This window comes from Squalius cephalus (assembly GCF_949319135.1).
Source record: "Squalius cephalus genome assembly, chromosome: 1".
Classification (NCBI taxonomy): Eukaryota; Metazoa; Chordata; class Actinopteri; order Cypriniformes; family Leuciscidae; genus Squalius; species Squalius cephalus.
In genome coordinates, this window is record NC_137122.1 from 17,118,597 (window position 1) to 17,144,460 (window position 25,864).

The 25,864-nt window shown below is 38.2% G+C and overlaps 2 protein-coding genes across 2 annotated transcripts in view; both read right to left on the reverse strand.

Annotated features, from left to right (window-relative positions):
• Positions 1–96: 96 nt before the first annotated feature.
• LOC307171122 (GTPase IMAP family member 8-like) lies at positions 97–8,076 on the reverse strand (the record flags this gene model as incomplete). Its single annotated transcript, XM_079892541.1, has 2 exons — positions 97–1,049; positions 7,425–8,076. The coding sequence occupies 2 exons, from the start codon at positions 8,074–8,076 to the stop codon at positions 97–99; spliced, it is 1,605 nt and encodes a 534-aa protein (XP_079748667.1).
• An 11,701-nt stretch (positions 8,077–19,777) lies between these two features.
• Positions 19,778–25,864, reverse strand: part of LOC307163140 (uncharacterized protein) — a 444,167-nt gene continuing 438,080 nt past the window's right edge. Inside the window, exon 5 of the mRNA XM_079879042.1 lies at positions 19,778–19,951. Within this exon, the coding sequence (XP_079735168.1) occupies positions 19,942–19,951 (10 nt within the window). The 3' untranslated portion in view covers positions 19,778–19,941. The remainder of the gene's footprint in view (positions 19,952–25,864) is intronic.

The window sequence follows — 25,864 nt, forward strand, 5'->3', positions numbered from 1 at the left end:
CATAAAGATTGAGCTAAAAAATGGTGAAGTAACCTTCACTGAACCACTTGAGATTTATTGATGCTCTAGCATATTGTGTCTGATCCATGTGGTTTTTCACTGAATCACACACATCCTCTCTGTGAATGCAAGTATAACTGCCCTAAAACCACCGGTTGCTTTGTGCTCAGATTCCTTTGCGGCACTCGCTCCCTCTTCACTGGTCAGGGTCTTCTCCAAGAGTCGCAGATTTCTTTCATAAAAAGATTGCTCAGCTTCTTGTCGTGACTGGTCAACTAAATTCCAGTATAGTTTCTTCCATTCTGTTTTAGAGAGCTGTTTGTGCTGCTGTTTGTGCTGCTTCACTTTCTCATCTAGTTTCTGTTTCTGAATCTTCTGAATGCATTTCTCAGTTTCATCAAACATGTCACTTGTAAAGTGCGCCCCACCATTTTCTTCCATTATCTTCTCTATTTTACAGATCAGATCTTTGATCTGTGTGGAACTGGCAGACTCGTTGTCCAGACAGAAGAATCGATTTCCACAACTGTCAACAAGTTTTTTGAGATCTGGATCACCTTCCTCTAGATATTGCTCAATGGTTTTCTTTTGCTTCTCTAATTGATCTTTGTAAGTAAAGAGGATCATGGTGTATTTTAGTATATGTTCTCCAAATACTTCTTTGAGATGTTGCACTGTGTTTTTCTCCTCCTCAGTGAATCGACCCACTCTAATGACGATAAGAAAAGCATGTGGTCCTGGAGAAGCGTATGTTACACATTTAACTATTTCAGTTTTAATTTGCTCTTTACTGAGTTCAGTATCATAAAGTCCTGGTGTGTCGATCACCGAGATCTTTTTGCCAAACCTCACTGTAGTTTCTGACTGACACTGTTTTGTCTCAGACTTTGAACCGGCTGTAGATTTGAACACGTTTCTGCCGATGATGGTGTTTCCAGTGGCACTTTTCCCACATCCAGTTTTTCCCAGCAGAACCAGCCTGATCTGGTCTTTCCTTTCAGAAAACACATCAATCCCATCTGGACCTTCAGCTGCAGACTTTCCTGAAACTATAGATCAAACAAATCAGTAAAAAAACCACTTCAGGGATTATTTCCATATGACCAGTGCAGCAAACTACAGATGGACACTTATTGGACATATCACTATATATATTTATTATTAGAATCATTAACAATGGCAAATATATATATATACAGTAGCAAAAAAAAAGTATGTGAACCCCTTGGAATGAACTGGTTTTCTGCAGGAATTTGGGATAACAATAGACAAACTGATAACACACATAAAAGTACAATTTTTTGTACCTTTTTGAACAGACCAATTTAACAATCACAGTGCTGGAGGAAAACGTAAGTGAACCCTTGGAGTTAATAGCTGTTTGAACCTCATTTGACAGGAATGACTTCAAGGAAGCACTTTTGGTAGCTCTGGATCAGACCTGCACAATGTTCACGTGGAGTCTTTGAGCATTCCTTTTCACAAAATGTTCTGCATTTTCTGTTTCTGAAGCCAGTCTGTGGTGGATTTACTTCACTGTGAAGGGTCATTGTCCTGCAGCATCACCAAACTTCTACAAAGCTTCAGCTGATGGACAGCCACCTTGACATTATCCTGTAGGATATTTTGATAAACTTGGGAATTCATTTTCCCTTAATGATGGCAAGTGGTCCAGGCCCTGAGGCAGAGAAGAAAGCCCAAATCATGATGTTCCCTCCAACCATACTTAACCATTGGGATGATGTTTTGATGTTGGAAAACTGTGACTTTTTGTGGCGTACATGCTAATATTCTTCCTGAACAATTCAACTTCAGTTTCATCAGTACATAAAACTTTTCCCAGTAGCAATGCAGTTTGCCAAGTTGCTTTTTGGCAGCATGCCAAACTAGCCAAATATAAAAAATAAAAGGATTTAAATGTAAAATATTAATATTGTGTACATAAAGATATGGTGGAATCCGGCTTGTCCCGTAGATGGTCTGGTCCCGTAGATAGTCATCTTGGCTGGGCGCCCACTTCTCTAGGAACAGTACTAAACTGTCTCCATTTATAGACAGTTTGTCTAACTGTCGACTGATGGATCCCTAAACACTTTGAGATTGCCATGCATCCCTTTCCAGCCTTATGGAGATCAACTACTCTTGCACGTATGTTTTTCACAGAGCTCCTTTTTGTGAGGCATGGTTCACATCAGTTGATGCTTATGAACATCAATCTTAAAATGTTTGAGTGTCTTTTATCAATCAAAGTAACTCTAAACCACACATTCAAACTCATTTTATTAATTGGACTCCAAGTGTGCAAGCTACTGTCTCCAATTAGCTTTCGTTGAAGTAATTAGTCTATGGTTTTACTTACTTTTTCCTACAGCACTGTGAGTCCCCGTTTACACGTACATGGTTATTTTGAAAAACTGAGACATTTCCTTTTGTTTGTTCCCTACATGCAAATGGAGAATTCGCCTCTGAAAACAATTCTTTCCAAAAACTCGGCCAGAGTGGAGATTTTGGAAAACTTTGTTTGCATGTAAACTGAAAGTTTTAGGCAGCCGACGTCACAGTATGCGACAAAACTTGCACCTGCGTCAAAAGTGCGACCTTGTTCAAAAGAGAAAGAGGAAGTGATTCATTGCTTTTTTGGGATTCTGATTGGCTACCGTGGGCTTGAGCTTCTCATTACACTGCCACCTACAGGTTTGGCATGCTCTTGACGGCATATATACACGGGTTCGTGTAAATGAAAACTTTTCTGAAAACTGACAGATGTGCAAAATTTTATTTTAGAAAACGGAGAGGGTGAAATGTCCGTTCATGAAAATAGCCGGCCACGTGTAAAGCCTAAATGTTTAATGGGTCTGTTCAATAAACAATTTTATAATTGTTATCATTTTAAACACATTGTGTTTGTCTATTGTTGTGTCTTAGATCCGATCACATTTTATGGCAAACTATTGCAGAAAATCAGTTCATTCAAAAGGGTTCACACACTTTTTCTTGCTACTTAGAGTAAAAGTATATTCTCCAATGAAAGGTTAGAATTTTTTTTTTTTTGCAGATTTATTTTCACAGCCTTATTTGATCATATTTACCAAGGGGGTAACACTTTAGAATACTGTATCTTACTTACTGCATAACTAATAAGTAATTATTAAAGAACTAATAGGTAATTATTCATTAACTACTTCTTCACTACTGTTAACTACTAAGGAAGATGTGTTAACTAATCAGTATGTAATATATTTTTATGATTGTGTTAAGTAACAGTTAGTTAATCAATAAATAATGAATTCTGTCATAACTCTTGAAGAACTACTACTAACTAGATGTACCGCATCGCGGTACAAAATATGACCGCCGCTCAGGCCTGCACTGGCTTTCCACAAAAATAAATGACGTGGAGTAATTTGGCTGTATTGCGTGTTTATGTATATACCTATAAAAAGTAATAGTATGTGCATGTCTGTGTGTGTGTGTGTGTGTGTGTGTGTGTGTGTGTGTTTGTGTATGTGTGTGTCTGTGTGTGTGTGTGTGTGTCTGTGCGTGTATGTATGTGTGTCTGTGCATGTGGATTTGTATGTGTGTGTATGGGTGTGTGTCTGTGCGTGTGGATGTCAGTGTGTGTGCATGCTTGCATTTGTTTGTATTCCTGCATGTGTGTGTGTGACAGTATCATCCTAAACCAGCAACCCTTCGCTCAACAGCACCATCTACAGGCCGATGAGTGTACAGTCACTAAATGTGCACATAAATGAATTTATTTTATACCCCCCCATGGATGAAATTCTACAAAACTTAGCAGAGGATACCCCCAGAGGATGTCAAGTTAATCATACACATGAAATATGATGCAGTTCTGAACATCTCCACTGAAGATAGGGGCGATTAAAGCAGAATAATATTGCATTTTCATTTTTTATGGGAGGGGCGCAAATCACAAATGACTGATTATGGGCCCCCGGGGACCAAACTAAATTTTTCCGTAAAAGTCTAGTAGACCAACATACCATAAAAAATTCTTCATCCTCGGTGCCACGGTTCAGGTAGTTATTTAGGAAAAACTGCATTTTTTTGGGTTTGGGGGGGCCCAGCGCGGGGGGGGGGGAGTGGCCCCCGGGGACCAAACGAAATTTTTCCTTAGAAGTCTAGAGGGGCTGCATGCCCACCAAATTTCATGTTCCCCGGTGCTTCGGTGTCCCTGGTATCGTTGACGAAAAATTTACGGGGGCCCCAGCGCGGGGGGGGGGGGGGAGTGGCCCCCGGGGACCAAACGAAATTTTTCCGTAAAAGTCTAGTAGACCAACATACCATAAAAATTTCTTCATCCTCGGTGCCACGGTTCAGGTAGTTATTTAGGAAAAACTGAATTTTTTTGGGTTTGGGGGGGCCCAGCACGGGGGGGGAGTGGCCCCTGGGGACCAAACGAAATTTTTCCTTAGAAGTCTAGTGGGGCTACATGCCCACCAAATTTCATGTTCCCCGGTGCTTCGGTGTCCCTGGTATCGTTGACGAAAAATTTACGGGGGCCCCAGCGCGGGGGAGGAAGTGGCCCCCGGGGACCAAACGAAATTTTTCCGTAAAAGTCTAGTAGACCAACATACCATAAACATTTCTTCATCCTCGGTGCCACGGTTCAGGTAGTTATTTAGGAAAAACTGCATTTTTTTTGGGTTTGGGGGGGCCCAGCGTGGGGGGGGGGAGTGGCCCCCGGGGACCAAACGAAATTTTTCCTTAGAAGTCTAGTGGGGCTACATGCCCACCAAATTTCATGTTCCCCGGTGCTTCGGTGTCCCTGGTATCGTTGACGAAAAATTTACGGGGGCCCCAGCGCGGGGGGGGGGGGAAGTGGCCCCCGTGGACCAAACGAAATGTTTCCGTAAAAGTCTAGTAGACCAACATACCATAAAAATTTCTTAATCCTCGGTGCCACGGTTCAGGTAGTTATTTAGGAAAAACTGCATTTTTTTGGGTTTGGGGGGGCCCAGCGCGGGGGGGGGGAGTGGCCCCCGGGGACCAAACGAAATTTTTCCTTAGAAGTCTAGTGGGGCTACATGCCCACCAAATTTCATTTTCCCCGGTGCTTCGGTGTCCCTGGTATCGTTGACGAAAAATTTACGGGGGCCCCAGCGCGGGGGGGGGAGTGGCCCCCGGAGACCAAACGAAATTTTTCTGTAAAAGTCTAGTAGACCAACATACCATATAAATTTCTTCATCCTCGGTGCCACGGTTCAGGTAGTTATTTAGGAAAAACTGCATTTTTTTGGGTTTGGGGGGGCCCAGCGCGGGGGGGGAGTGGCCCCCGGGGACCAAACGAAATTTTTCCTTAGAAGTCTAGTGGGGCTACATGCCCACCAAATTTCATGTTCCCCGGTGCTTCGGTGTCCCTGGTATCGTTGACGAAAAATTTACGGGGGCCCCAGCGCGGGGGGGGAAGTGGCCCCCGGGGACCAAACGAAATTTTTCTGTAAAAGTCTAGTAGACCAACATACCATAAAAATTTCTTCATCCTCGGTGCCACGGTTCAGGTAGTTATTTAGGAAAAACTGCATTTTTTGGGGGTTTGGGGGGGCCCAGCGCGGGGTGGGGAGTGGCCCCCGGGGACAAAACTAATTTTTTCCTTAGAAGTCTAGTGGGGCTACATGCCCACCAAATTTCATGTTCCCCGGTGCTTCGGTGTCCCTGGTATCGTTGACGAAAAATTTACGGGGGCCCCAGCGCGGGGGGAGAAGTGGCCCCCGGGGACCAAACGAAATTTTTCTGTAAAAGTCTAGTAGACCAACATACCATAAAAATTTCTTCATCCTCGGTGCCACGGTTCAGGTAGTTATTTAGGAAAAACTGCATTTTTTGGGGTTTGGGGGGGCCCAGCGCGGGGGGGGAGTGGCCCCCGGGGACCAAACGAAATTTTTCCTTAGAAGTCTAGTGGGGCTACATGCCCACCAAATTTCATGTTCCCCGGTGCTTCGGTGTCCCTGGTATCGTTGACGAAAAATTCAGTAAGGTGACGGGAAAAAAAAAACAAAAAAACTTTGACAATCCCTATATGACCGCTTTCGCTAGCTACGCTAGCGGCGGTCATAATTATCTACTAATTAAGGTTCAAGAAAAATAACTAAGAAGTAACTACTAATGAACAGTCATACAAAACTAACCTCAGATTAGTTTTTATATTTTATATACAGTACTGTGTGTGTCTGTTTTCCTCAGCATAGAATGCCATTGAGTAAATTCATGTTTGAGGCAATGACTGAGGGAAACTGAAAATATAGGGAACTTATTAGTAATTCATAAATAATTATCAAATAATTCTGCAGGAATTACTTAGAACCTGGAACAGTATTCTAAAGTGAGAATATAGGGAACTCATTAGTAATTAATAAATAATTATCAAATAATTATCCAGGAATTAGGCTACTTATGACCTGAAACAGTATTCTAAAGTGAACATATAAGGAAATTAATTGGTAATTAACAAATAATTATTAGATAATTCTTCAGGAATTACTTGGAACCTGGAACAGTATTCTAAAGTGAGAATATAATGAACTCATTAGTAATTAATAAATAATTATCAAATAATTATCCAGGAATTAGGCTACTTATAACCTGGAACAGTATTCTAAAGTGAGAATATAGGAAACTCATTAGTAATTAATACAGAATTACCACATACTTCTGACTCAAATCAAACTTACTGTAAAAAACACATTATTAACGGTATTATCTAAACCTTTGTAAAATAGATTATCATACATTATGATACATTTTGCTAATTAAATAAAAAGTTTGCTTATTTGCAGATCAATATATAGCCTAGTAAATGTCTGCACTTATCTTTCTTATTAGTGCTGAAGAATGACTAAAACTGGCTAGAAAATAAAATAAAAAACATTGATCAGTGCTTTTTACTTTTCAAGTAATTACCTTTGTACTTTTACTAAGGTACTTTTGAAAATGAATAGGCCAATAGTTTATCATTTTACTGGAGTAATATTTTATTGGGTTATCTGTACTTTTACTCAAGTACTTGATTTGTGTACTTCATCCACCACTCCACTGCTAAAATAAAACGGTTTATTGTAGTAATCACTGTGTATGACTGTTCATTAGTAGTTACTTCTTAGTTATTTTTCTTGCACATTAATTAATAGATAATTAATAATAGTTCTTCAAGAGTTATGACATAATTCATTTGTTATTGATTAACTAAATGAAACTTAACACAATCATACAATTCTATTACATACTAATTAGTTAACACATCTTCCTTAGTAGTTAACAGTAGTGACTTAAGTGTTAATAAATAATTACCTATTAGTTCCTCAATAATTCCTTATTAGTTATGCAGTAAGTAAGATACAGTATTCTAAAGTGTTACCACCAAGGGTTTGAATAATGTTGGGCTTAACTGTATATGCATGACTTACAGTTGACAGGAAAACCTCTTTTGCTGTCTCTCCTTTTCATTTGTTCCATGGTAAATTTCCCTTTATTCTTCATCATCATTCGTTCAATCTTCTGCAGTAGTTCTTGTATCTGACTCTCTGATTTACTCTTGTTATTGAAACAGTGAAACCTTCCTCCACATTCAGTCACCAGTTTCTGGAGATCTGCATGATCTTTGCTTTGAAGATATTCCTCAATGGTCTGTGGTTCATCCAGATCCTCCAGTTCATCTCCACGTGTGAAAAGGACCATCATGTACTTCTGAACTTCAGGACCAAATAAACCTTTAATATAATCCAGGATCTCTTCCTCATTTTGCACAGGTTCCTCTAGAGGAACGGTGATCAGAACTGCACTGAGACCTTCTGAACATAGTTTGATCAGCTCTTCTTTCAGTTCCTCCTGCTTCTCTTCATTCAGATCTGGATCCAGTGGATCTGGAGAAATAATCACACACACCTGCTTCTCTCCGATCTGTGTTTCACCCTCACAAACTTCAGACTCATGCTTCTTTACTTTAAACTTCTTTTCTCCCAGTATAGTGTTTCCAGATGAGCTTGCCCCAGAACCATATCTGCCCATCAGAAGAATCCGGACCACTGGATCATCTGAACTGGAGCAGATCTCTGACATCCTTGAATTAAATGTATAGAAGTTATTTTTTATTTATTTATGCTGGGTTGTTTTAATTTAACTCAGCTGCTGGGTCAATTTTACTGACAGTACCAACGTCTACATGTATAACACTAATACATACGACAGAACCGTGGAGTTAATTCATTTGAAATGCATAAAATGTGTAGGCCTAAATAAAATAGACCATGAACATTATTTGATATTTTTTTAGCTTTGGCTATTTGACCATCAGTCGGCTGGTGCCTATCGATTCCAGACCTGCTATCGCAATGCAAATAAAAATTATATCTGTTGCATCAAATGATAGCTTCCATGTGCAGGACTCTTCATGCATTTTAAATGACGTTATGTTTTATAATTTTATATATACAACTAATAAATGTATTACTATTTTTTTTATATCTTTCGAGTTTGGATTTAATTTTTCATGAAAGATATAGCTTCATTTATTGAAACAGATGTAGACCTAACTTCATGTTATTTGTGTGTTTTACTTGTCGTTTTATTAGTCGACAGCAATGGTACAGAGCTATATCCTAACCCAAACATCTTAGATACAGAATTTCAGTGTTTTTACCATGAACACAGAACACAAGTTAGCATAACAGCAGCACCTCTGACCACTTGCTCACTCACACTAATAACACTAATAAACAGAGTTACATAATGGAGATACAATGCTGCAATGGCAGCAACAGTGTGAGTGCATTTCATTCGATCGATTATTATTGTATTATTTATTATTATAAAAACCTAGCTGGGTAATATGGCCAAAAACATCACCTCAATATTTTTTTCAAAAATCATACAATATCGATATCACAATATTCAGTTACCATTAATGGGGAGGGAAAATCTTTCAACACGTTTGTTAGAACTTGAGAATAAATGTAAACAATTTGTTTGTTCACAATTAAACTCCACAGAGTTGCTACTTTTTAATTTAGGGCCCTATAAAATCAATTGTATTTTCCTCTAAATTCTGTGTTATAATTTTTAAGTTTTTCCATACTAGTGTGGTAATAACAAATATCTTTTAACGCTAAACATTGGTTAGTGAGACGTCTACATAAGTTACACATTTTGTACAATCTTGTACAGTTTTATTAAACAAAAACAAGAACTGTGAAATTACACAGATTTCTGCAGCAACTCTTTGTCGTACTTGCACAGAAAAAAAAAACTGATTCCATGTTCGTCGTCAGAATTAATCTTTACGGCCGGTGAAAAAACTGAAATTTATGCAGTCCTACAATAAAATAATTACCTTAAATATTGACTTAAATTTAATGTTTTTTTTTTTTCAGCTAACCTACTCTGAGATAAAAGTTCTACTTTGTACAAACGTAAAAAAAAAAAAATGGTTTGTTACAGCCAAATGTATTAGTTTTTCGATAGAAATATTTATTTTCTGAAGACAAAATACTTCCGTATAAAGTAAAAAGATGATTTATACCATACTTAATCAATACATTTTCTTTATACACAAACCAAAATGGTTATTAATGTAGGTCAATATGATTTTTATTTTTATTTTTTGCTTTATTGGGGGGGGGGGGGGGGCAGTATTGCAGCAACAAACACAGTCCTTAAGTCCATGTGGAGAGATTTCTTACCTGAAGGTGCAAAGGTCCAACTTTTTATTTGAAGGTTGAAGATCGATCTTTAGTGAATGCGACTCCAGACAGATCACAAGAATAATGCTTCTTAGAAAACAAAAACAGCACAAAACGTTAATAAAGCATACTCTTTAAATGAAACACGTAGAGGATTTAGTCAAAAGAAAAACGTTGAGGACAGTAGCAGCAGTGTTAAGCTGTACTTACACTTCAAATGCTCCTCCTACAGTTAGTTTACCTGTTCTGTCTGTTACCTGTGAGAGACGGAGCCTGATTGGTGCACAACACTCAATAAACATGATCCAGACACTGACCGATGACCCTCATGAGCAAATGATTATCTAATGCTGTATTACAGATGTATTACAGTAACATAAACAGATTGATAAAGCCTCTAAGAAAGTGTCTTGAAGGCGTTCAAGAAAGTCAGTTCACTTCAGCAGCTGTTTGATTCTCACACAGAGAAAAAGAAGCAAAAACGAAACTCGTCATACATGTCAAAGTGTTAAACTTTAAAAGTGTTAAACTAAAAGTGTTAGAATGGAATATGAATTTAAAAAGCTCATAATTCAAATGTGAAAAAGTATAAAAATAGCAATAACTATTTTCACTTTCACAAGTTGTAAAGCTAATTCCTGATATCTGTAAATGTATTTCAGCATGTTTAATTAGGTATTCCTGATATCTAGAAAAAGGTGTTAGATAAAGAAGAGTAATTGTTACTATCGTTACAAACACTGATCACCATAATGGTAAGTTGTAAGTGGCCATGGCTGCATCACAAATGTTTCCACGCCAGCTGTGATGGCACAAAAATACAATTAAAACTTAATTTTGGAAAAATACGTTGTATTACAAATCTCTATATTAACTGGATTTCTATTAATGCAATACAGTGAATGACAGCCATCTGTGGTTTTCTAGTGGATTACATTATTGGCAGTTTAGTTTTAGTGATTAATTTAAATATCATACACTCTCAGAAATAGGGGTACAGCAGGAGTCCATTTCTGTCCCCCAAGGTACATATGTGTACCTTTTTGAGGCTCAAAAAGGTACATATATGTCCCCAAGCATTAAAAGGTACAAATATACTGTTTCTTTTAAAGGTTAAGGTACAATATCAAAAGACAGCCTCTGCTAAGTAATTTTATTTTATTTTTTGTAAAAAAAAAAGTTTTTTTTAAAGGTTTTAATGATACCTTAATCGGTAGATTTTAACTTATCACTATATTTGAGTAGCCTTGAAATAAAGGAAATAAAAGTTGTGTAAGTCAATTTACTGATATTAAATCATTATAACATAGCACAAACTCCAGTGTTAAATGAACTTTCCTGGGAGTTTATTTGGCTCCAGACTCAAGAGTGTTAAAGTTTTAAAATATGAATGTTAAATTAACAATCAAGAGTGTTAAAGTTAATGAGCTAACTAAGTGATTCATTGAGTGATGATTGAGCAATATTGAAGACACCTGATGTTAACAAGCAGAATCACTGAAGGAGAAAATATATTTTTAATTAAGACACCGTTATGGTGATTAGTGTTTGCTTTAGTTGGGTCTTTTGACCCTTAAACTGTTAACATTAGGTTTTGTTTTGCTGTTGTATCTGAGTTATAACGGCTAGATGAACAAAGAGAAAAGTTGATCAGGTGGTGTTGGTTATGTTTTGACATAATCATAATTTGACCTGAATCACTGAACTCATTTAAAGTCTAATCTCTGACTTAAATGTTTATTGTTGATCACAGCATCACTGTGATTCCACAGCATAAGATCCAGAATTTATGAAATAATCTAAAGGATTTCTTAAAAGTTGATCTGATAAAACAAATATTTCTTTTAGGCACACACAGACATCAATAATCAGTGTATGAATCTCAACAATGGTGACAAACAGAATATTCAATTAGGGAAAGGAAATTAGTAAGACAATTCAGATCATAATTTATTCATACCGCAATGCATGATGGGAGCCATGAATGAGTTTTGATTGGTGGCACCCAGAATGCACTGCAACATGCTTTTATTATTGTCACCATTGTTGAGATTCATAGGCTGATTATTGATGTCAGTGTGTCTACATAAAGGACTTTTTAATGTCTTTTGATCAGAACAACTTTTACAAATATTTAGTTTATATTGAAAATGCTGAAAATCTTTTGCTGTAGAATCACAGTGATGCCGTAATCAACAATAAACATTTAAGTCTGAGATTAGATTCTAAATGAGTTCAGTGATTCAGGTCAAATTATGATGATGTCAAAACATAACCAGCACCATCTGATGAACTTTTCTCTTTGTTCATCTGGCAGTTATAACTCAGATACAACAGCCAAACAAAATCTAAAGTTAATGATTTAAGGGTCAAGAGCCCAACTAAAGCAAACACTTATCTCCATAAAGGTGTCTTAAAAAAATCAATTTTCTCCTTCCGTGATTCTGCTTGTTAACATCAGGTGTCTTCAATAATGCTCAATCATCACTCAATGAATCACTTAATTATATCATTAACTTTAACACTCTTGAGTCTGGAGTCATATAGGAGAGTTCAATTAACACTGGAGTTTTTGCTGTTGGACCTCAAGGTACATATATGTAACTTTTTGAGGATCAAAAAGCATTAAAAGTTACATATATGTACCGTTTCTTTTAAAGGTTAAGGTACAATATTGTACCCTTGAGGGTACAGCCCCAGTGATAAGCCATTGTACCCCTAAAGGTACAATTATGTACTTTATTTTCTGAGAGTGTATGTAGAGCCAGCCCTGATTGGCTGCTTGAATCTCAATTTAAAAGAACGTCCAGTTCGCGGCCTTTCTTTCTTTTGGCCATCGGTGGAGAAGAAGTCATAGCACGGTTACTCACAGGGCTTTCAACCGAGGAGGTCCTTCAGAAAATATCAGAAGCAGTCATAGAAGTAACCGACGTCGAGATATATATCATTGTTGTCAACGATTGTACCCTTTCAAAGCCAATTTTGTACCATTTTTGAAGGGTCCATTTTTGTATTGTTAAATAAAGGTACAAAATTGTCACCACAGGTACAAGACTGGTCTCTTAAGGTACAAATCACAAGGGTACAAATATGTACCCTATGCCAAGGGTACAATATTGTACCCTTGAGGGTACAGCCCCAGTGACAAGCCATTGTACCCCTAAAGGTACAATTATGTACTTTATTTTCTGAGAGTGTAACATAGTTGTCTTCATCTCCAAAACATTATTTTTGTCTTAAATTTCATGATTAACTCAGACAGGTTCAGTGCTGACTCGGTTTACATTAGTTCTTTTTTGTGAATTGGAATGTGTGTAAAGGATTGTGGGTGTCTGAAGGACAAAAAGGATACACTTGATGGCATCAAATAAGCTCAATGAAGCCACTTGGAGATCTGGACTGCATCTCTGACAGAAAGTGAGTTGAAGTCTTGTATTTTACACACACACACACACACACACACACACACAAACACACATTTATGTCTAAATTTAAGATTTATGTATTTGAATTGCATATAAAATTTGCATCGATTTGGATTACACAGTTTTAACATAAACAAATTAAAGGAGAACTTGGTAACATTTTTAACTTAATAAAACTGTCTAGAAATCATTTGAGTTTTCATTTGAGTTTGCGCAAGTGAGTTTTTTACGACCGTGTCGTGAAATATTCGCCCCCCCCACAGCTGTAGGGGGAGCTCGTGGGGAAACACGTGACAACAAAAGGGAAAATCAGCGAAGAAGTGACTAGAGTTCGCTAGAGTTGCAGAGTTCTCCTTTAATAAACTGAATATTGTTCAGTCATACATAAATGAAACAGGTAAGATTTATATAATTGTATTAATAAACTGAATGTGATTTAATTGTCTGTGATACGTAAATTAACCCTCTGGATATTTTTTTTCTTTATCGGAATGGTACGGAACTTGGAAAAGGTTTTGGCACTTGCTGTGCGAACACACACACACACACACACACACACAAAAACATGGGACATGATTCGAACAGGTGGTTCTGAAAAAAATAGTTGCACTTTGTGCTCCTTGCAATCAAAATGAGCGCACTGGAAATAAATGGGAGATGAATTTAATCTAGTGGAAGCGTTTGGTACTGCAGCCAAACAACATCTCATTGAAAGCTCATTTTTCGAGATATCGAGCTCAAATTTTTATCACAACTTGTTAAGATTTATGGCTTTGATTTTCTCACAGTTTTAGAGTAAAACATGTTTTTGAAAATTTATATTTCATCTAAAAATTTTAAATAGTATTTTTGCACATTTTTCATTACAATAAACCTAAAATTCTGTCATTTTAAGTTCACTTTTTAAAACTTGTTTCACTTCAGCAAAAATCTGCCAAGTGTTGTCTTTGAAAAGAGATCAAACTTAAGTCTATGCTCTAAAGCATTCAAGATATAAGATAGTTAAAAGTAAATAAAAGGATTATAAAAAACAAGATATGAACTAGTTATAGTTTAATAGTCAAAAAGAAAAATACTAAAAGGAAGCCTTATTTACTTATTGAAAAGTATTTGCCAAGAGATGTAAAAGAAAGAAAAGAAGAAACAAAGGCACAAAAATAAATAAAAGCATATGAAAGAATATTAAACATGGCACAAATTCAAGATATATTTAAAGTTTTCTTACATTGACATTTTATTTAAGCACAAATTAAATTATTGTTCAAAGATGTTAAAGGCCCCCTGAAATCAAAATGTAAGTTTTTTAGCTTTTAGTATGAATATGTTAGGCTTAAGGTTATGAATAAGCTGGTGTGTTTCAAACCAATGACAAAATTCACATTTAGGAGATATAAGCATTCAAAACATACAGTCCCTCACTTCCGCTTAAATTTTTATAGAGAGCCTAAGTCCCTCCCCTTCCGGTGGACCACCATGGGACCTTATTTCGGAAAAATATTGTATGGTAGTCAATGGCGAGAGACAACAAATATTTTGATCTCGTTTGAATTGTGCCCTGATTTACACATATGATGTTTGTCAATTTAAAAGATACATTTTAAAGTCAAGAAAGTCGCAGTTTGATGTAAAACTGTTGAGGTATAAGACTGTGAAAATACGTAATTACAAAGACTACAAACCCAAAAGGCGCACATGCGACGTCATACCTTTTCTCTCAATGAATGAAGCTAACTTTACTGAAGCTATAACATCTGTCATTTTTTCTATAGTCTTACGTTATAATCGTAACGTTGTGCCGTCATGCCTGAGTGTTTTGTACCAGACTGCACACATACGAGCAACATCAAATGCTCTCTAGAATGTAAAGCTCCGCCCTCTATACTGTAAACACCGCCTGGCCAAAGCAACCATCGTTGACACTTCGCGGAGCAATATGGGTTAAAGCCAGGGATGATATTGTCCTGACCACTTTTTGAAACATCTTGCGGCACGGATTTACATAATACAAATAAATAAAACATCTCCACCTAACTAGCAGGTCATTCCTTTCGTTCATTTGAAAAATAAGAGGTGTTCTAGCACTGAGATCTGTTTTTTTTTTTTTTATCAAACAGTAGCTGCGTTTCCATTACCCTTCAAATTGCGCAAATTGAAATTGCGAATTGAAAATACACCCAATGGAAACACGTCAATTTCGCAAAAACTCCCATTTATTGCAAAAAAAGTTTTTACACTCGCATGAGGTGCTTTTCAGGCAATTTGAAAAAGAAATATTTTGCAAAACTGGTATTTCGCATTTACAGGTCACCTGATGTAGATGACACGGTGTGTTTGGACAGAATACGAGACAGAGTTATTTATTAAATTCATAAAAGACAGAAGAATTACAGGAATAATGGATCCGAAACCTCAAAGAAATGTCACAATCAAGACCTCGAAGCAGAAATGAGGGAGAAACACCCAGAAACACCTCATATGTGTCGCTCTCAAGTATAAGGGTCTTTCCTTGCCATTAATGCTTGGAAAACACACACACACGGCTCCTTCCATTAATAATAATGGCCAGTGCAGAGGCTGAGATAAACATAAACCTACCAACGTCCGTTGCTATGATTTTTTTAAATTACTTATTGGCGAGAGGAACAAACTAAGTTTTAGTCTGTAACAACAATGAGAAGGAACCAACCACCGACTCATCTTCTTTTTGAATATTAATTCAAATTCTCTGCTTCTCGATGAATGAGGGGGGGGGGAAGACTTGTTCAGAACGTCTCATGATCCTCATCCATCTTGTCATCGGGGCCAGGCGCCAACCAGCCGGGCTGTTTAAAACTGACCCCCAGCACTAACGAAATAACTGGTCAATACTATCTTTGTTGCCGAAATTACTGATTGGTTAAGAGAAAGACAGAGACCAAGGTCTCACACAAGAGTCCTCACGAACCAGAGCCATAAATCACCCAGTCTCCAGAAAGTCTGCTTACCAAAGACTTTTATTGGTTAACTTAAGGAAGAACTGGTCAACGTTTGATAGTTTTGCAAGACGAATCGGTTTAGAGATGATTACTGCTCAGGGCCCTAACAAGAGGTCACATGACCCCTGTGGCTAACAGACCCCATCTTGGTCCCATGAGAGAGACAAACAGATTTCAGCAGGAAATACCCATGACCTCAGGGTGTTTCCAAGCCCATACACTTTACACACCAAAAGACTTTTACATATCAAAATCCATAAAACTCATTCAAGAACAATTTTCAATGGACTTATAAAAACATCATACATCATTCTATGTGTTTCTACGATATATGTGTCCATTTAATATGCGTTAATCCCATGTAAGTCATTTAATGGTTATAACTGTTAGATGTTTTGAATGAAAGTGTGTTGTGTTTCATACCAGTATGATCGTATGCTCGTGATTCAAAAGATGGTTTGAATGATATCTGTGTAATATGTTTTGATCTTCTTTTAATTAGAAAGCATGTCTAAACTGTGGCCTCTATTCTCTCTGCTAGAACACACCCCAGATAATGCATGATTTACGATGAGGAAAACAAAGGCAGTGTCTAATTGGTCCGATCTCTTCAAGAGGGGGGACAAACTTTTAGGTTAAAACCCTTAGACCCAAAAACTCTAAGCTCTCTCTAAGCTCTCTCTCTCGCTGCTCTCGAAGCTCTCTCTGTGCTCTCGAAGCTCTCTCTGTGCTCTCGCTCTCTAAGTTCCGGCAGAAGCCTAATCATGTAACAAACGCGCAGACCGAGGAACCCAAATTAAGATCAGAAGAACGGGTTCAACAGCTTTATTCAAGCCATCTTACTACTCTAGTCTAAATCTTCTTTCCTTTTCTAAGTTTTACTTTATTTTCCGTTGTGAGTCTCGGTTCTAAGTTAAGTTTTGCGACAAGATTCCGACCACGTTTCTTCTGCAAAGCCAGCTTCAGACAAAGACTTTCAATTCATCCGCCAGCACAACACGTGACTGGAACGCCGCAGACCCAGGCACAAGGAGACCACAGCCGACGAACGAACCCGGGGAAACCCTCTGTTACGCAACGAAGGGAATTCCCAAAAAGGAACGCAAAGACAAGCAAGTACCTCCAGACTAAAAGCTGCACTGGTGTATTTACATAAATTTAATAACCTGTCTAAGAAACGATAGAAGGGTTAAATTAATGATTGATGGTTCGTTCCAGGTCATGTCTAAGTGCATATGGAATCGTGAGATTTCATCCTTTCACTCTTAAACCCACTCTTTCCTCACTCTCTTCCTTTCTGCAACTCGTATGAATGTGTGTGTGTGTGTGTGTGTGTGTGTGTTTGTGTTAGAGATTAGCTGTATGTGTTAGTATATAATCAATAAAGTATTGTTTGTATTTGAAAAGATATTGCTTGTGTATGTGCTTATCAAATTTATTATCTTGAACTTCGATCAAAAGTTACCTATGCTTTTACCCTATTTCTTAATTTACTGTTAGGGGGTTATTCTTTCTTGGCCAGGAAGATATTATATTTCCTAGAGTTAATAATTGTTTATGCCTTCTGTTCATTGGATGAACTGATAAATGATCATATTATTGATTCTGTTACAGTAAATTTTGAAAATAATTAAATTATTAATTATTGATCACAATTAGTTATGAATAATAATTAATTATATTTATACGTGGGCGTATAAACGCTACATTATTTATGGTGGAGAGAATGCGGGAAGTTTAACCTAAATTGTAAGCATATACAGTACGAAGTAATTTATATTTTCATTTTCATGCGGATGAGAGATCCGAACCTCTGAGAGTCTGTGTATGACGTATGCAGCGCGCGCCGCGCGCTCTGTTTGAATGGATGTCTGCTGCTTGAGCTGTTACTCTAGCCTAGTCTGCCTCCCTTCCCGTGTTATTTTATTTTAAACTGCAGTAATATAACCCAAGATATAAAATCTCACACAATGATAAGGTAAGGATTGAGCGTGTCCCTCAATCTCTGAAATACTTTGATTATAGCTTACTGACGTCTGCGTGTTCCAGCGTCTTTCAAAGCTGTAACTTATGTGTGTTTGTATCAGTCAGAGAGCTGAATGAAATTAAAACTGCAGTAATTAAAATAACCATGTAAAGGACGGACGAGCGTGTCCCTCGTCTAACGTGAACGTTAGTCCTTATTTATCTGATCGTCACTCAGTGCGTGTTCCACTGGGACGAATATTCTCCTCACAGATTAGTCTTTATTTATCAGGTTGTCCGTGCGTGTCCCACGGCAATTCCCGTGATAAACTATAAGCTTATCTGTGTCTGTTCAATTAATTCTCGTGTAAACACTGCGTATGTCCGAGTGTAGTTGAATAGGAATTATTTAAAGTTGTATTCAAGTAAAGCTTGACGTTGAAACTCAACCAACAGTTAAAAACCCTGTTGTCTTCGTGTGCTCAGATAAAATTGCACAGAGACGATCTACAGAGATCGCTATAATTGTTCCATCTATTACAGCACAAAGCTGCCCTTTAAAGTTAATCTCACTCCTAACAAACTGAGTGAAGCCCCACGTCGTAAAAACAGCTACGAGTGGTGTCCCATTTGTACAGTTTGAAATGCGCCGTCATTTCACATAATATTATCAACTGTACGTGCATATTTCTTTGAACATTGTTGAAATGCGCCGACATTTCATGTAGCATGCATTACTGTTTACAAACTGCAATTCACTGTTTGCCCACTATCGTTTGTTTTGTCGCCATAGTTACAATCGTGACACGGAAGTCTTAACCAACGCTTCCGGGTGAACTCTGACCAACGCCACAGTGTAAACAAACTGAAACAAAACCCATTTGTGGCTAAGCTAAGCTAAAGCTAAGCTAAGTAGTTGTTTACATTGAGGCCTAACCTATGCTAAAGCCTTAAGCATTATTTACGGTTATCATTAATATTAACATCAGTGGTTAAATGCAGGGTCTGTTTGAACAACGTTAAAGTGATTTAACCATTTAACACCTTGATTGTTACACCTGTTGGTCTTTTCTTCCTTCCTATTTTACCTGTCTCATATTTTGCTTACCTGCATTTTACTTGAAAAAGAAAATACTGGTTTATGATTATTAATTGTCAAATTCTAATTTGATTTAAAAAGGGAAATACTAAATTTAAATTTAAATTCTATTTTTCTAAACAGGTAATTTCTAATGATTTCTAGATTATAATGATTCTAGATGATTTCTAATGATTCTAGATAATAATTCTAATGTCGTAATTTTCATAATTTCTAAATTTCTCTTTTAGATTTAATCACTTCAGGTGAATAAGTTTTGAACTTTGAAAGTTAAGTAAACTTATTCAACCAACATTTCCCTATTACAAATATTGTTAGTCTCATACTTGCTCATTTATTGTTATTGCGTTGTATCCCCCGTTTCTCCTTTCTTTCTGTTACGGTTATAAACTTAACCAGTCTATTTGATTTACTCATTTACCTCTTTATTTAATTTCCCTTTTTCTTATTTTGTCCAGTACATTTTTACTTTCTTTCATCTTTATTACCTTTTTCTTTTGTTTTCTTTTACTCTAGCTTGGGAGTGAAACACCTGAGCCTCAATAGGAGACATTGGCATCTCACTACAAGTTTAAAATAAATCAGAGATAACCCTCTCTTACAAAGTTTTATTTTTGAATGTTTAGTTGTTGGCAACTATCAATTCTATACTCGTAGTTCGACAAAGGCTCCAGAGCCATTTGTGGATCCAATCTCCTTCCCTCCTTTCCTTCTTACATCCTTCCTGTTCTGTCCTGCTTTCCCATCCTTCACATTTGTAGGAAACAAACCTGGAAGAACCATCAATCGAGTCTAAAGAAAGAAAAAGATAATCTTCCCAAAGAAAACAATTATTAGGTATTTGATTTGTAATCAAACCCTCTCTTGTTCTCCATACTCTCTCTGTCTTTGTAAACACAATTTACAATTTAACATCTTGTCCAAGATCAATTAACAGAGACAAGTGTTGAGCAACCGTCGCCTTCATAGCATCCCAGCTGTAAGCGGTCCAAATGACGGTGTGTGGTGTCAATCCTGTAAAACTCGGAAAAAGGTATCAGCATTATTATTGTATTAATTTTCCTTGTAAACATAAACAATAATATTGTTTACCTTTCTGGAAACAGATTCTCACCGATAGGAAGCATTTACGAGAAAAATAATATTTCTCCCACTTAAGAATTTTCTTTCTTGTTTTAGTGAAATTGGTTTTAACCTCTCTCTCTTTTTCCCTTACTCAGTGAGTGACATAGTCCTCACAGCACGAGTTTGAACCAGCTTTTCATTGATAGAAAATATTTATAAAAAAAATATTTCTCCCATTGAAAAAAAAAAAAACATTTCAATTGAGATTTGTTTTAACCTTTTTCTCTCTTTCCCTCACTTAGTTGAGTGACAAAGTTTCCACATCACTAACCTACCTGTCTACACTGAGACCAACACTTAGACATTACAACACTTCACTATTGTTGTACAGTCACTTAGACAACATTTAGCTGTTCAACCACATAGGCTTACACCCCACACAGATCTGTGTCAGTCTCTTCACCCCAGCGTGCCAACATGCCGTGGACGACGAACCCCACTGACGTGGACGCCTGGCTCAGAGGCATCACAGACTGCCTCACACCAAAGACAATTGAACTGTTATTATTTTTAATAATAATCATAATTCTGAGAAGACTCCTGACACATGATTCAAGCCAGAATCAGAACCACAACCACGTGGAACTAACCAAGATCATCTGTTCCCTAAGCAATGCCTTCACAGCCCAGCTGACACTAAGCGACAAGCACATCACCCACCTTCAGGAGGAGCTGACACGTGCTCAAAGCCGCATAGACAAGCTGGAAGTGAAAGTCCAGGACGACTTCAAGCGTCAGACCACTGAGTTCCTGAGAGAGCTGATGCACACTCAACACTGCACAGACCAGCTCAAAGCGAAAGCTCAAGTGCCTGACGAAGTGGAGCAAGAAACAAAGAAACAAGTTGACAAGCTCCAAGAAGCCTTTGCAGTCACTGAACGTGACAAACAAGAATTAAAGACTGTCCAGAAGCACCTGGCAAACCAACTCCAGTCTGCTGAACATCAGCTAGAGAAAGCTAAAGCTGATATTAAAGATAAGAACTCTGAAATTAATGCTCTGAAAGACCACCTGGAAAGGTGCAGTGCTGACATTGACCATCTGACCCAACAGCGAGATGACGCCAACAACGAGCTCTACGCGGTCAGAGATGAACTCCGGCATGTTTTCAAACAGAAACCAGAGCCAAGAAGGGAGAGACCTCCCTCAGCATCACCACTGCTGAGCAGAACAGAGTCCTCCATCCAAGAACTGGCATACAGAGAAAGAAGTGAATGGCCACAACCCAAAACGTCACAGGCCTTCACCACAGAACCGTTCACTGCCAACAAGCAACGAGAGCTCATCCAGATAGACTCCAAAGCTGCACAGGGGATGACCTTTAAAGATCTCAACCAGCTGGTTAAGAATATCACTCAGTTCAACCCGAACTCCACGGAATGCCCGGACATCCAGTCCCACATCCGAGATATCAACTTCCACCTAGAGGTGAGACCACATGTGACTGACAGAGACAGGTTCTACCTCCTCAGATCGACATCCAGTTCAGAGGTACGAAGCTTCCTAGACCGACAACCTGCTCATGTCAAGTCAAATTACCAGCTACTATGTGAGACACTGATAAAAGAATTCACAGGCCCAGAGTTGGAACACGGTGTGTTAATCGCCTTCGAAACCAAACAAGGTCGACACGAAACTCCCCAAGCCTACTACCACCGTTTTCGACAAGCCTTCTTTGGTGCACATAACTCACCTGAACATGAAGAGGATGTGAATTTCAAAAACCTCTTTCTGAGAAACCTGCACCCTGGATTAAGTCATCATCTTGGTCTCGAGGCCTGCGCAAACACAATGACAATTCAGCAGCTACGTGACCTGACACACAAGGCCCACATCAAACAGAAGATGTCCTCAAAGAAAGGTTGGAAAACATCCACAGTTTCCAACTCCTTCAGCCAAGACACAAGCCTTGCACTGGAAGACAACCAGTGGCATGACAACACCACAGTCCTTCGCAAGAAGCACAGAGAACGTGACTCCCATGCTGATGACAGATACCCCACCAACCGCATGGAAAAGCCATGGGACCAGCCACGCTTCTCAGGAAACCCACCTCGGCACCACTCAGTTAAGCACAGCACTGAGTATGCCCAAGAACAAGACAGTTTAACCTCAGAAGACATGGAGCAACTAATGAGGCGACTGGAAGTGTTCCTAGAAAACAGGCTGAACACGGAAGACCACCGATTCATCTAATACACCTTCATAATGAAGATGACAACCACTTGTTCTACAACAACACAGAACAAAGTGGTCTCTCACCGTCAACCACTGACAAACACCCAGGGGTACCAGAAAACACCATCCTGGCTACCCATCACTCATAAAGAAACCACCAAACGAGCTCCAAACTCAAGAACCATGTGTGTGCTACAGCAACAACAGTTAAGCACAGAAGGTCTGAAAGTCTGTCACAACCAGAAGGCATCATCGGAGGAATGCAACAACGGAGACTAAGTTTCGCACTACAGCTTCACGCATCCATGCCAAACTGCCTCCCAATGTCTGCCAGAGAACTTCCTGCCTTACTGGATTGACCCCAGCAGATCACAGAAGATCCCTTTTCCAAGGCAAAGAGGCAACACGCTCATCAAAGCTCAGCCATCAAGCAAAGGGGGGGAGCAAAACAGACTGAAACAGATCTGACCATACATACATACATACATACATACATACATACATGTACTACTCAACACCCCTAACATACTCACTAACATACAGAAGTTAACCACCTCGGCCATGCAAAACATGTTTCCCCCCACAGATAGAAACTAACTTCAGAAACTAGCTTAACAACTTAGCTAGGAAACATGGTAACTACCCATCCAACAAGTACACCTGAGAACACCTCTCATTACATCATGATCCCTGACACCTTAGCTGTGCAACAGTAGTTACAAGTCATATCCGGAGGAACACTCAACTGCTTTGTTTTGTTTTACCTCTTCCTTCCTTCCTTTCCTTCTTTTATTAGGTAAAAGGCCTGTCCACCCCATAAGGGTCAAGGTCACAATAATAGGATTGACACACCACGCCTAATATTTGTAAGTCACCTTAAAACGAATGTGAGCCAGAGAACTCCCTGCATCATTCGTATCACAAATTGAAAGGTAAATTGGTCCAAGCCTAGAACAATTTAGAAGAGAAAAAAAAACAAACAAATCAAATTTAGTCACAAAATTGATTAATCACCGTCCCAAAACAAATTAGGATAACGGTCCTAAAATTGAACCAAACTTTATTCAACGTGATTAACTATATTGAGAGAGTGAACCTGTTTATGCCTAGGTAATCTAATGCCCTGCACCAGTAAAGTGACCAGTCATGGAGGTGTTGTCTTGTTGTTTGCTGTTTGTGTTTGCTTCCTCTACCCATTTCTCCAGCGTTCACCGATGTCTTCTACTCAACACATCGTCGACCGAAGGGGGGATATGTAACAACAATGAGAAGGAACCAACCACCGACTCATCTTCTTTTTGAATATTAATTCAAATTCTCTGCTTCTCGATGAATGAGGGGGGGGGGGGAGACTTGTTCAGAACGTCTCATGATCCTCATCCATCTTGTCATCGGGGCCAGGCGCCAACCAGTCGGGCTGTTTAAAACTGACCCCCAGCACTAACGAAATAACTGGTCAATACTATCTTTGTTGCCGAAATTACTGATTGGTTAAGAGAAAGACAGAGACCAAGGTCTCACACAAGAGTCCTCACGAACCAGAGCCATAAATCACCCAGTCTCCAGAAAGTCTGCTTACCAAAGACTTTTATTGGTTAACTTAAGGAAGAACTGGTCAACGTTTGATAGTTTTGCAAGACGAATCGGTTTAGAGATGATTACTGCTCAGGGCCCTAACAAGAGTTCACATGACCCCTGTGGCTAACAGACCCCATCTTGGTCCCATGAGAGAGACAAACAGATTTCAGCAGGAAATACCCATGACCTCAGGGTGTTTCCAAGCCCATACACTTTACACACCAAAAGACTTTTACATATCAAAATCCATAAAACTCATTCAAGAACAATTTTCAATGGACTTATAAAAACATCATACATCATTCTATGTGTTTCTACGATATACAGATGTGGCCTTTAAAAATGCGCGTCTCAGAGAAAAGAATGCCACGAGCACTTCCGAAATTCTGCGGGATCGTGCAGAAGGGGGATTAGGTGTTGGACGCAGGAAATACTAAAACCTGTAGATGGCAGTCGTGTTTCATGTGGCCATACTGAGTTGACGAAGTATGACGAATACAATGTTTTCTTTTGCCAGTTCCATAAACAGTCACATATTCTTCATAAAAATCCGACTCAAACGTGCATCATTTGTCTTATTTTTTTTTCTGTGTACTTACAGTAGAAGAGACGTGATGTAGGCTATGATAACTGAGTCTTATAACACAATAATTTGCGAAGACCTTTAAAGAGACCGAGATCATTTGCGCAATATCATTATCTAATTTTACATTTAGTTCATTTTTGCATTTTAACGTTTTAAATAGTTTTAACATGGTTTTAATGCGCTTTTCTGCATTACACACAGTACTTTTTATACTATCATGTTTCCCTTATAGGCGTCGATTTCGGTGGGGACGGTGGGTACGCACCCACCAGATTTCGTCATGAGTCATTTTGTACCCACCACTTATTTCAGTCCATATTAATTTGACTTTTGGTTCGATTTTTTTTTACCGTTTTCAGTGGTTATGAGGAGCTTAATTAATATAACCTGAGATGTGCGTTATATCGCTTTTTGATCATTCTTTGTGTTGTCGAATTTTGACACAGTTTCATTATTTGTTCATAATAATTTGATTCATAATTATGTCATTTTTTTCTAAAAGTAAAAAAAAAACAAAGTTTTTTCTAAAAGCAATATTCTAAAGAGATACAAAGACATTGTACGTGTACCCACCAGATTTCGTCATGAGTCATTTTGTACCCACCACTTTTAACTTCCGTTGACCGTTTTCAGTGGTTATGAGGAGCAATATGAGAGAAAAAATTTGTAATCATTGTCTGACACAACAAAAACAAATTATAATATTCATTTTATTTTAATTTTCGTGTTCGCATTTATGAGGGAAAAAACAACGTGTCAGTTTACGGTTATGGACGTGAGCGCTCTAAAAGCGGCAATAAAAGTCTGCTTTAAAACTTTCACAGAGACCTCAAACAGAACAGCTGCCTTTCTTTAAATCGAATTTCGTTTTGTATTAATTATATCTTAATTTTAATCAATGTTTCGTGAACCAATTGCCTGGATTTAAGAAGTAAATATAGCAGACAATCACGACATTGGAGGCGCTGGCGATATCTCATAAATGAACCGAAACTCAGCGTGTAATGCACATTCACATTTACAGTGTATTTAGACACATTTAGACGCATTCATAATCATTACTTTTACCGGTTCTTTGTGGCAAGCTTTATGCGTGCGGTCGTGCGCTTGAGTGCGGCTATATTACGTAAACGCTCATCCATATGATATAAGTAGGCTAATTAAATTAATATAAAGGGGCGATTTGTCCACGAATTACTTAAATGAACAACTAGCCTATACTAGTCGACTAGAAAAAA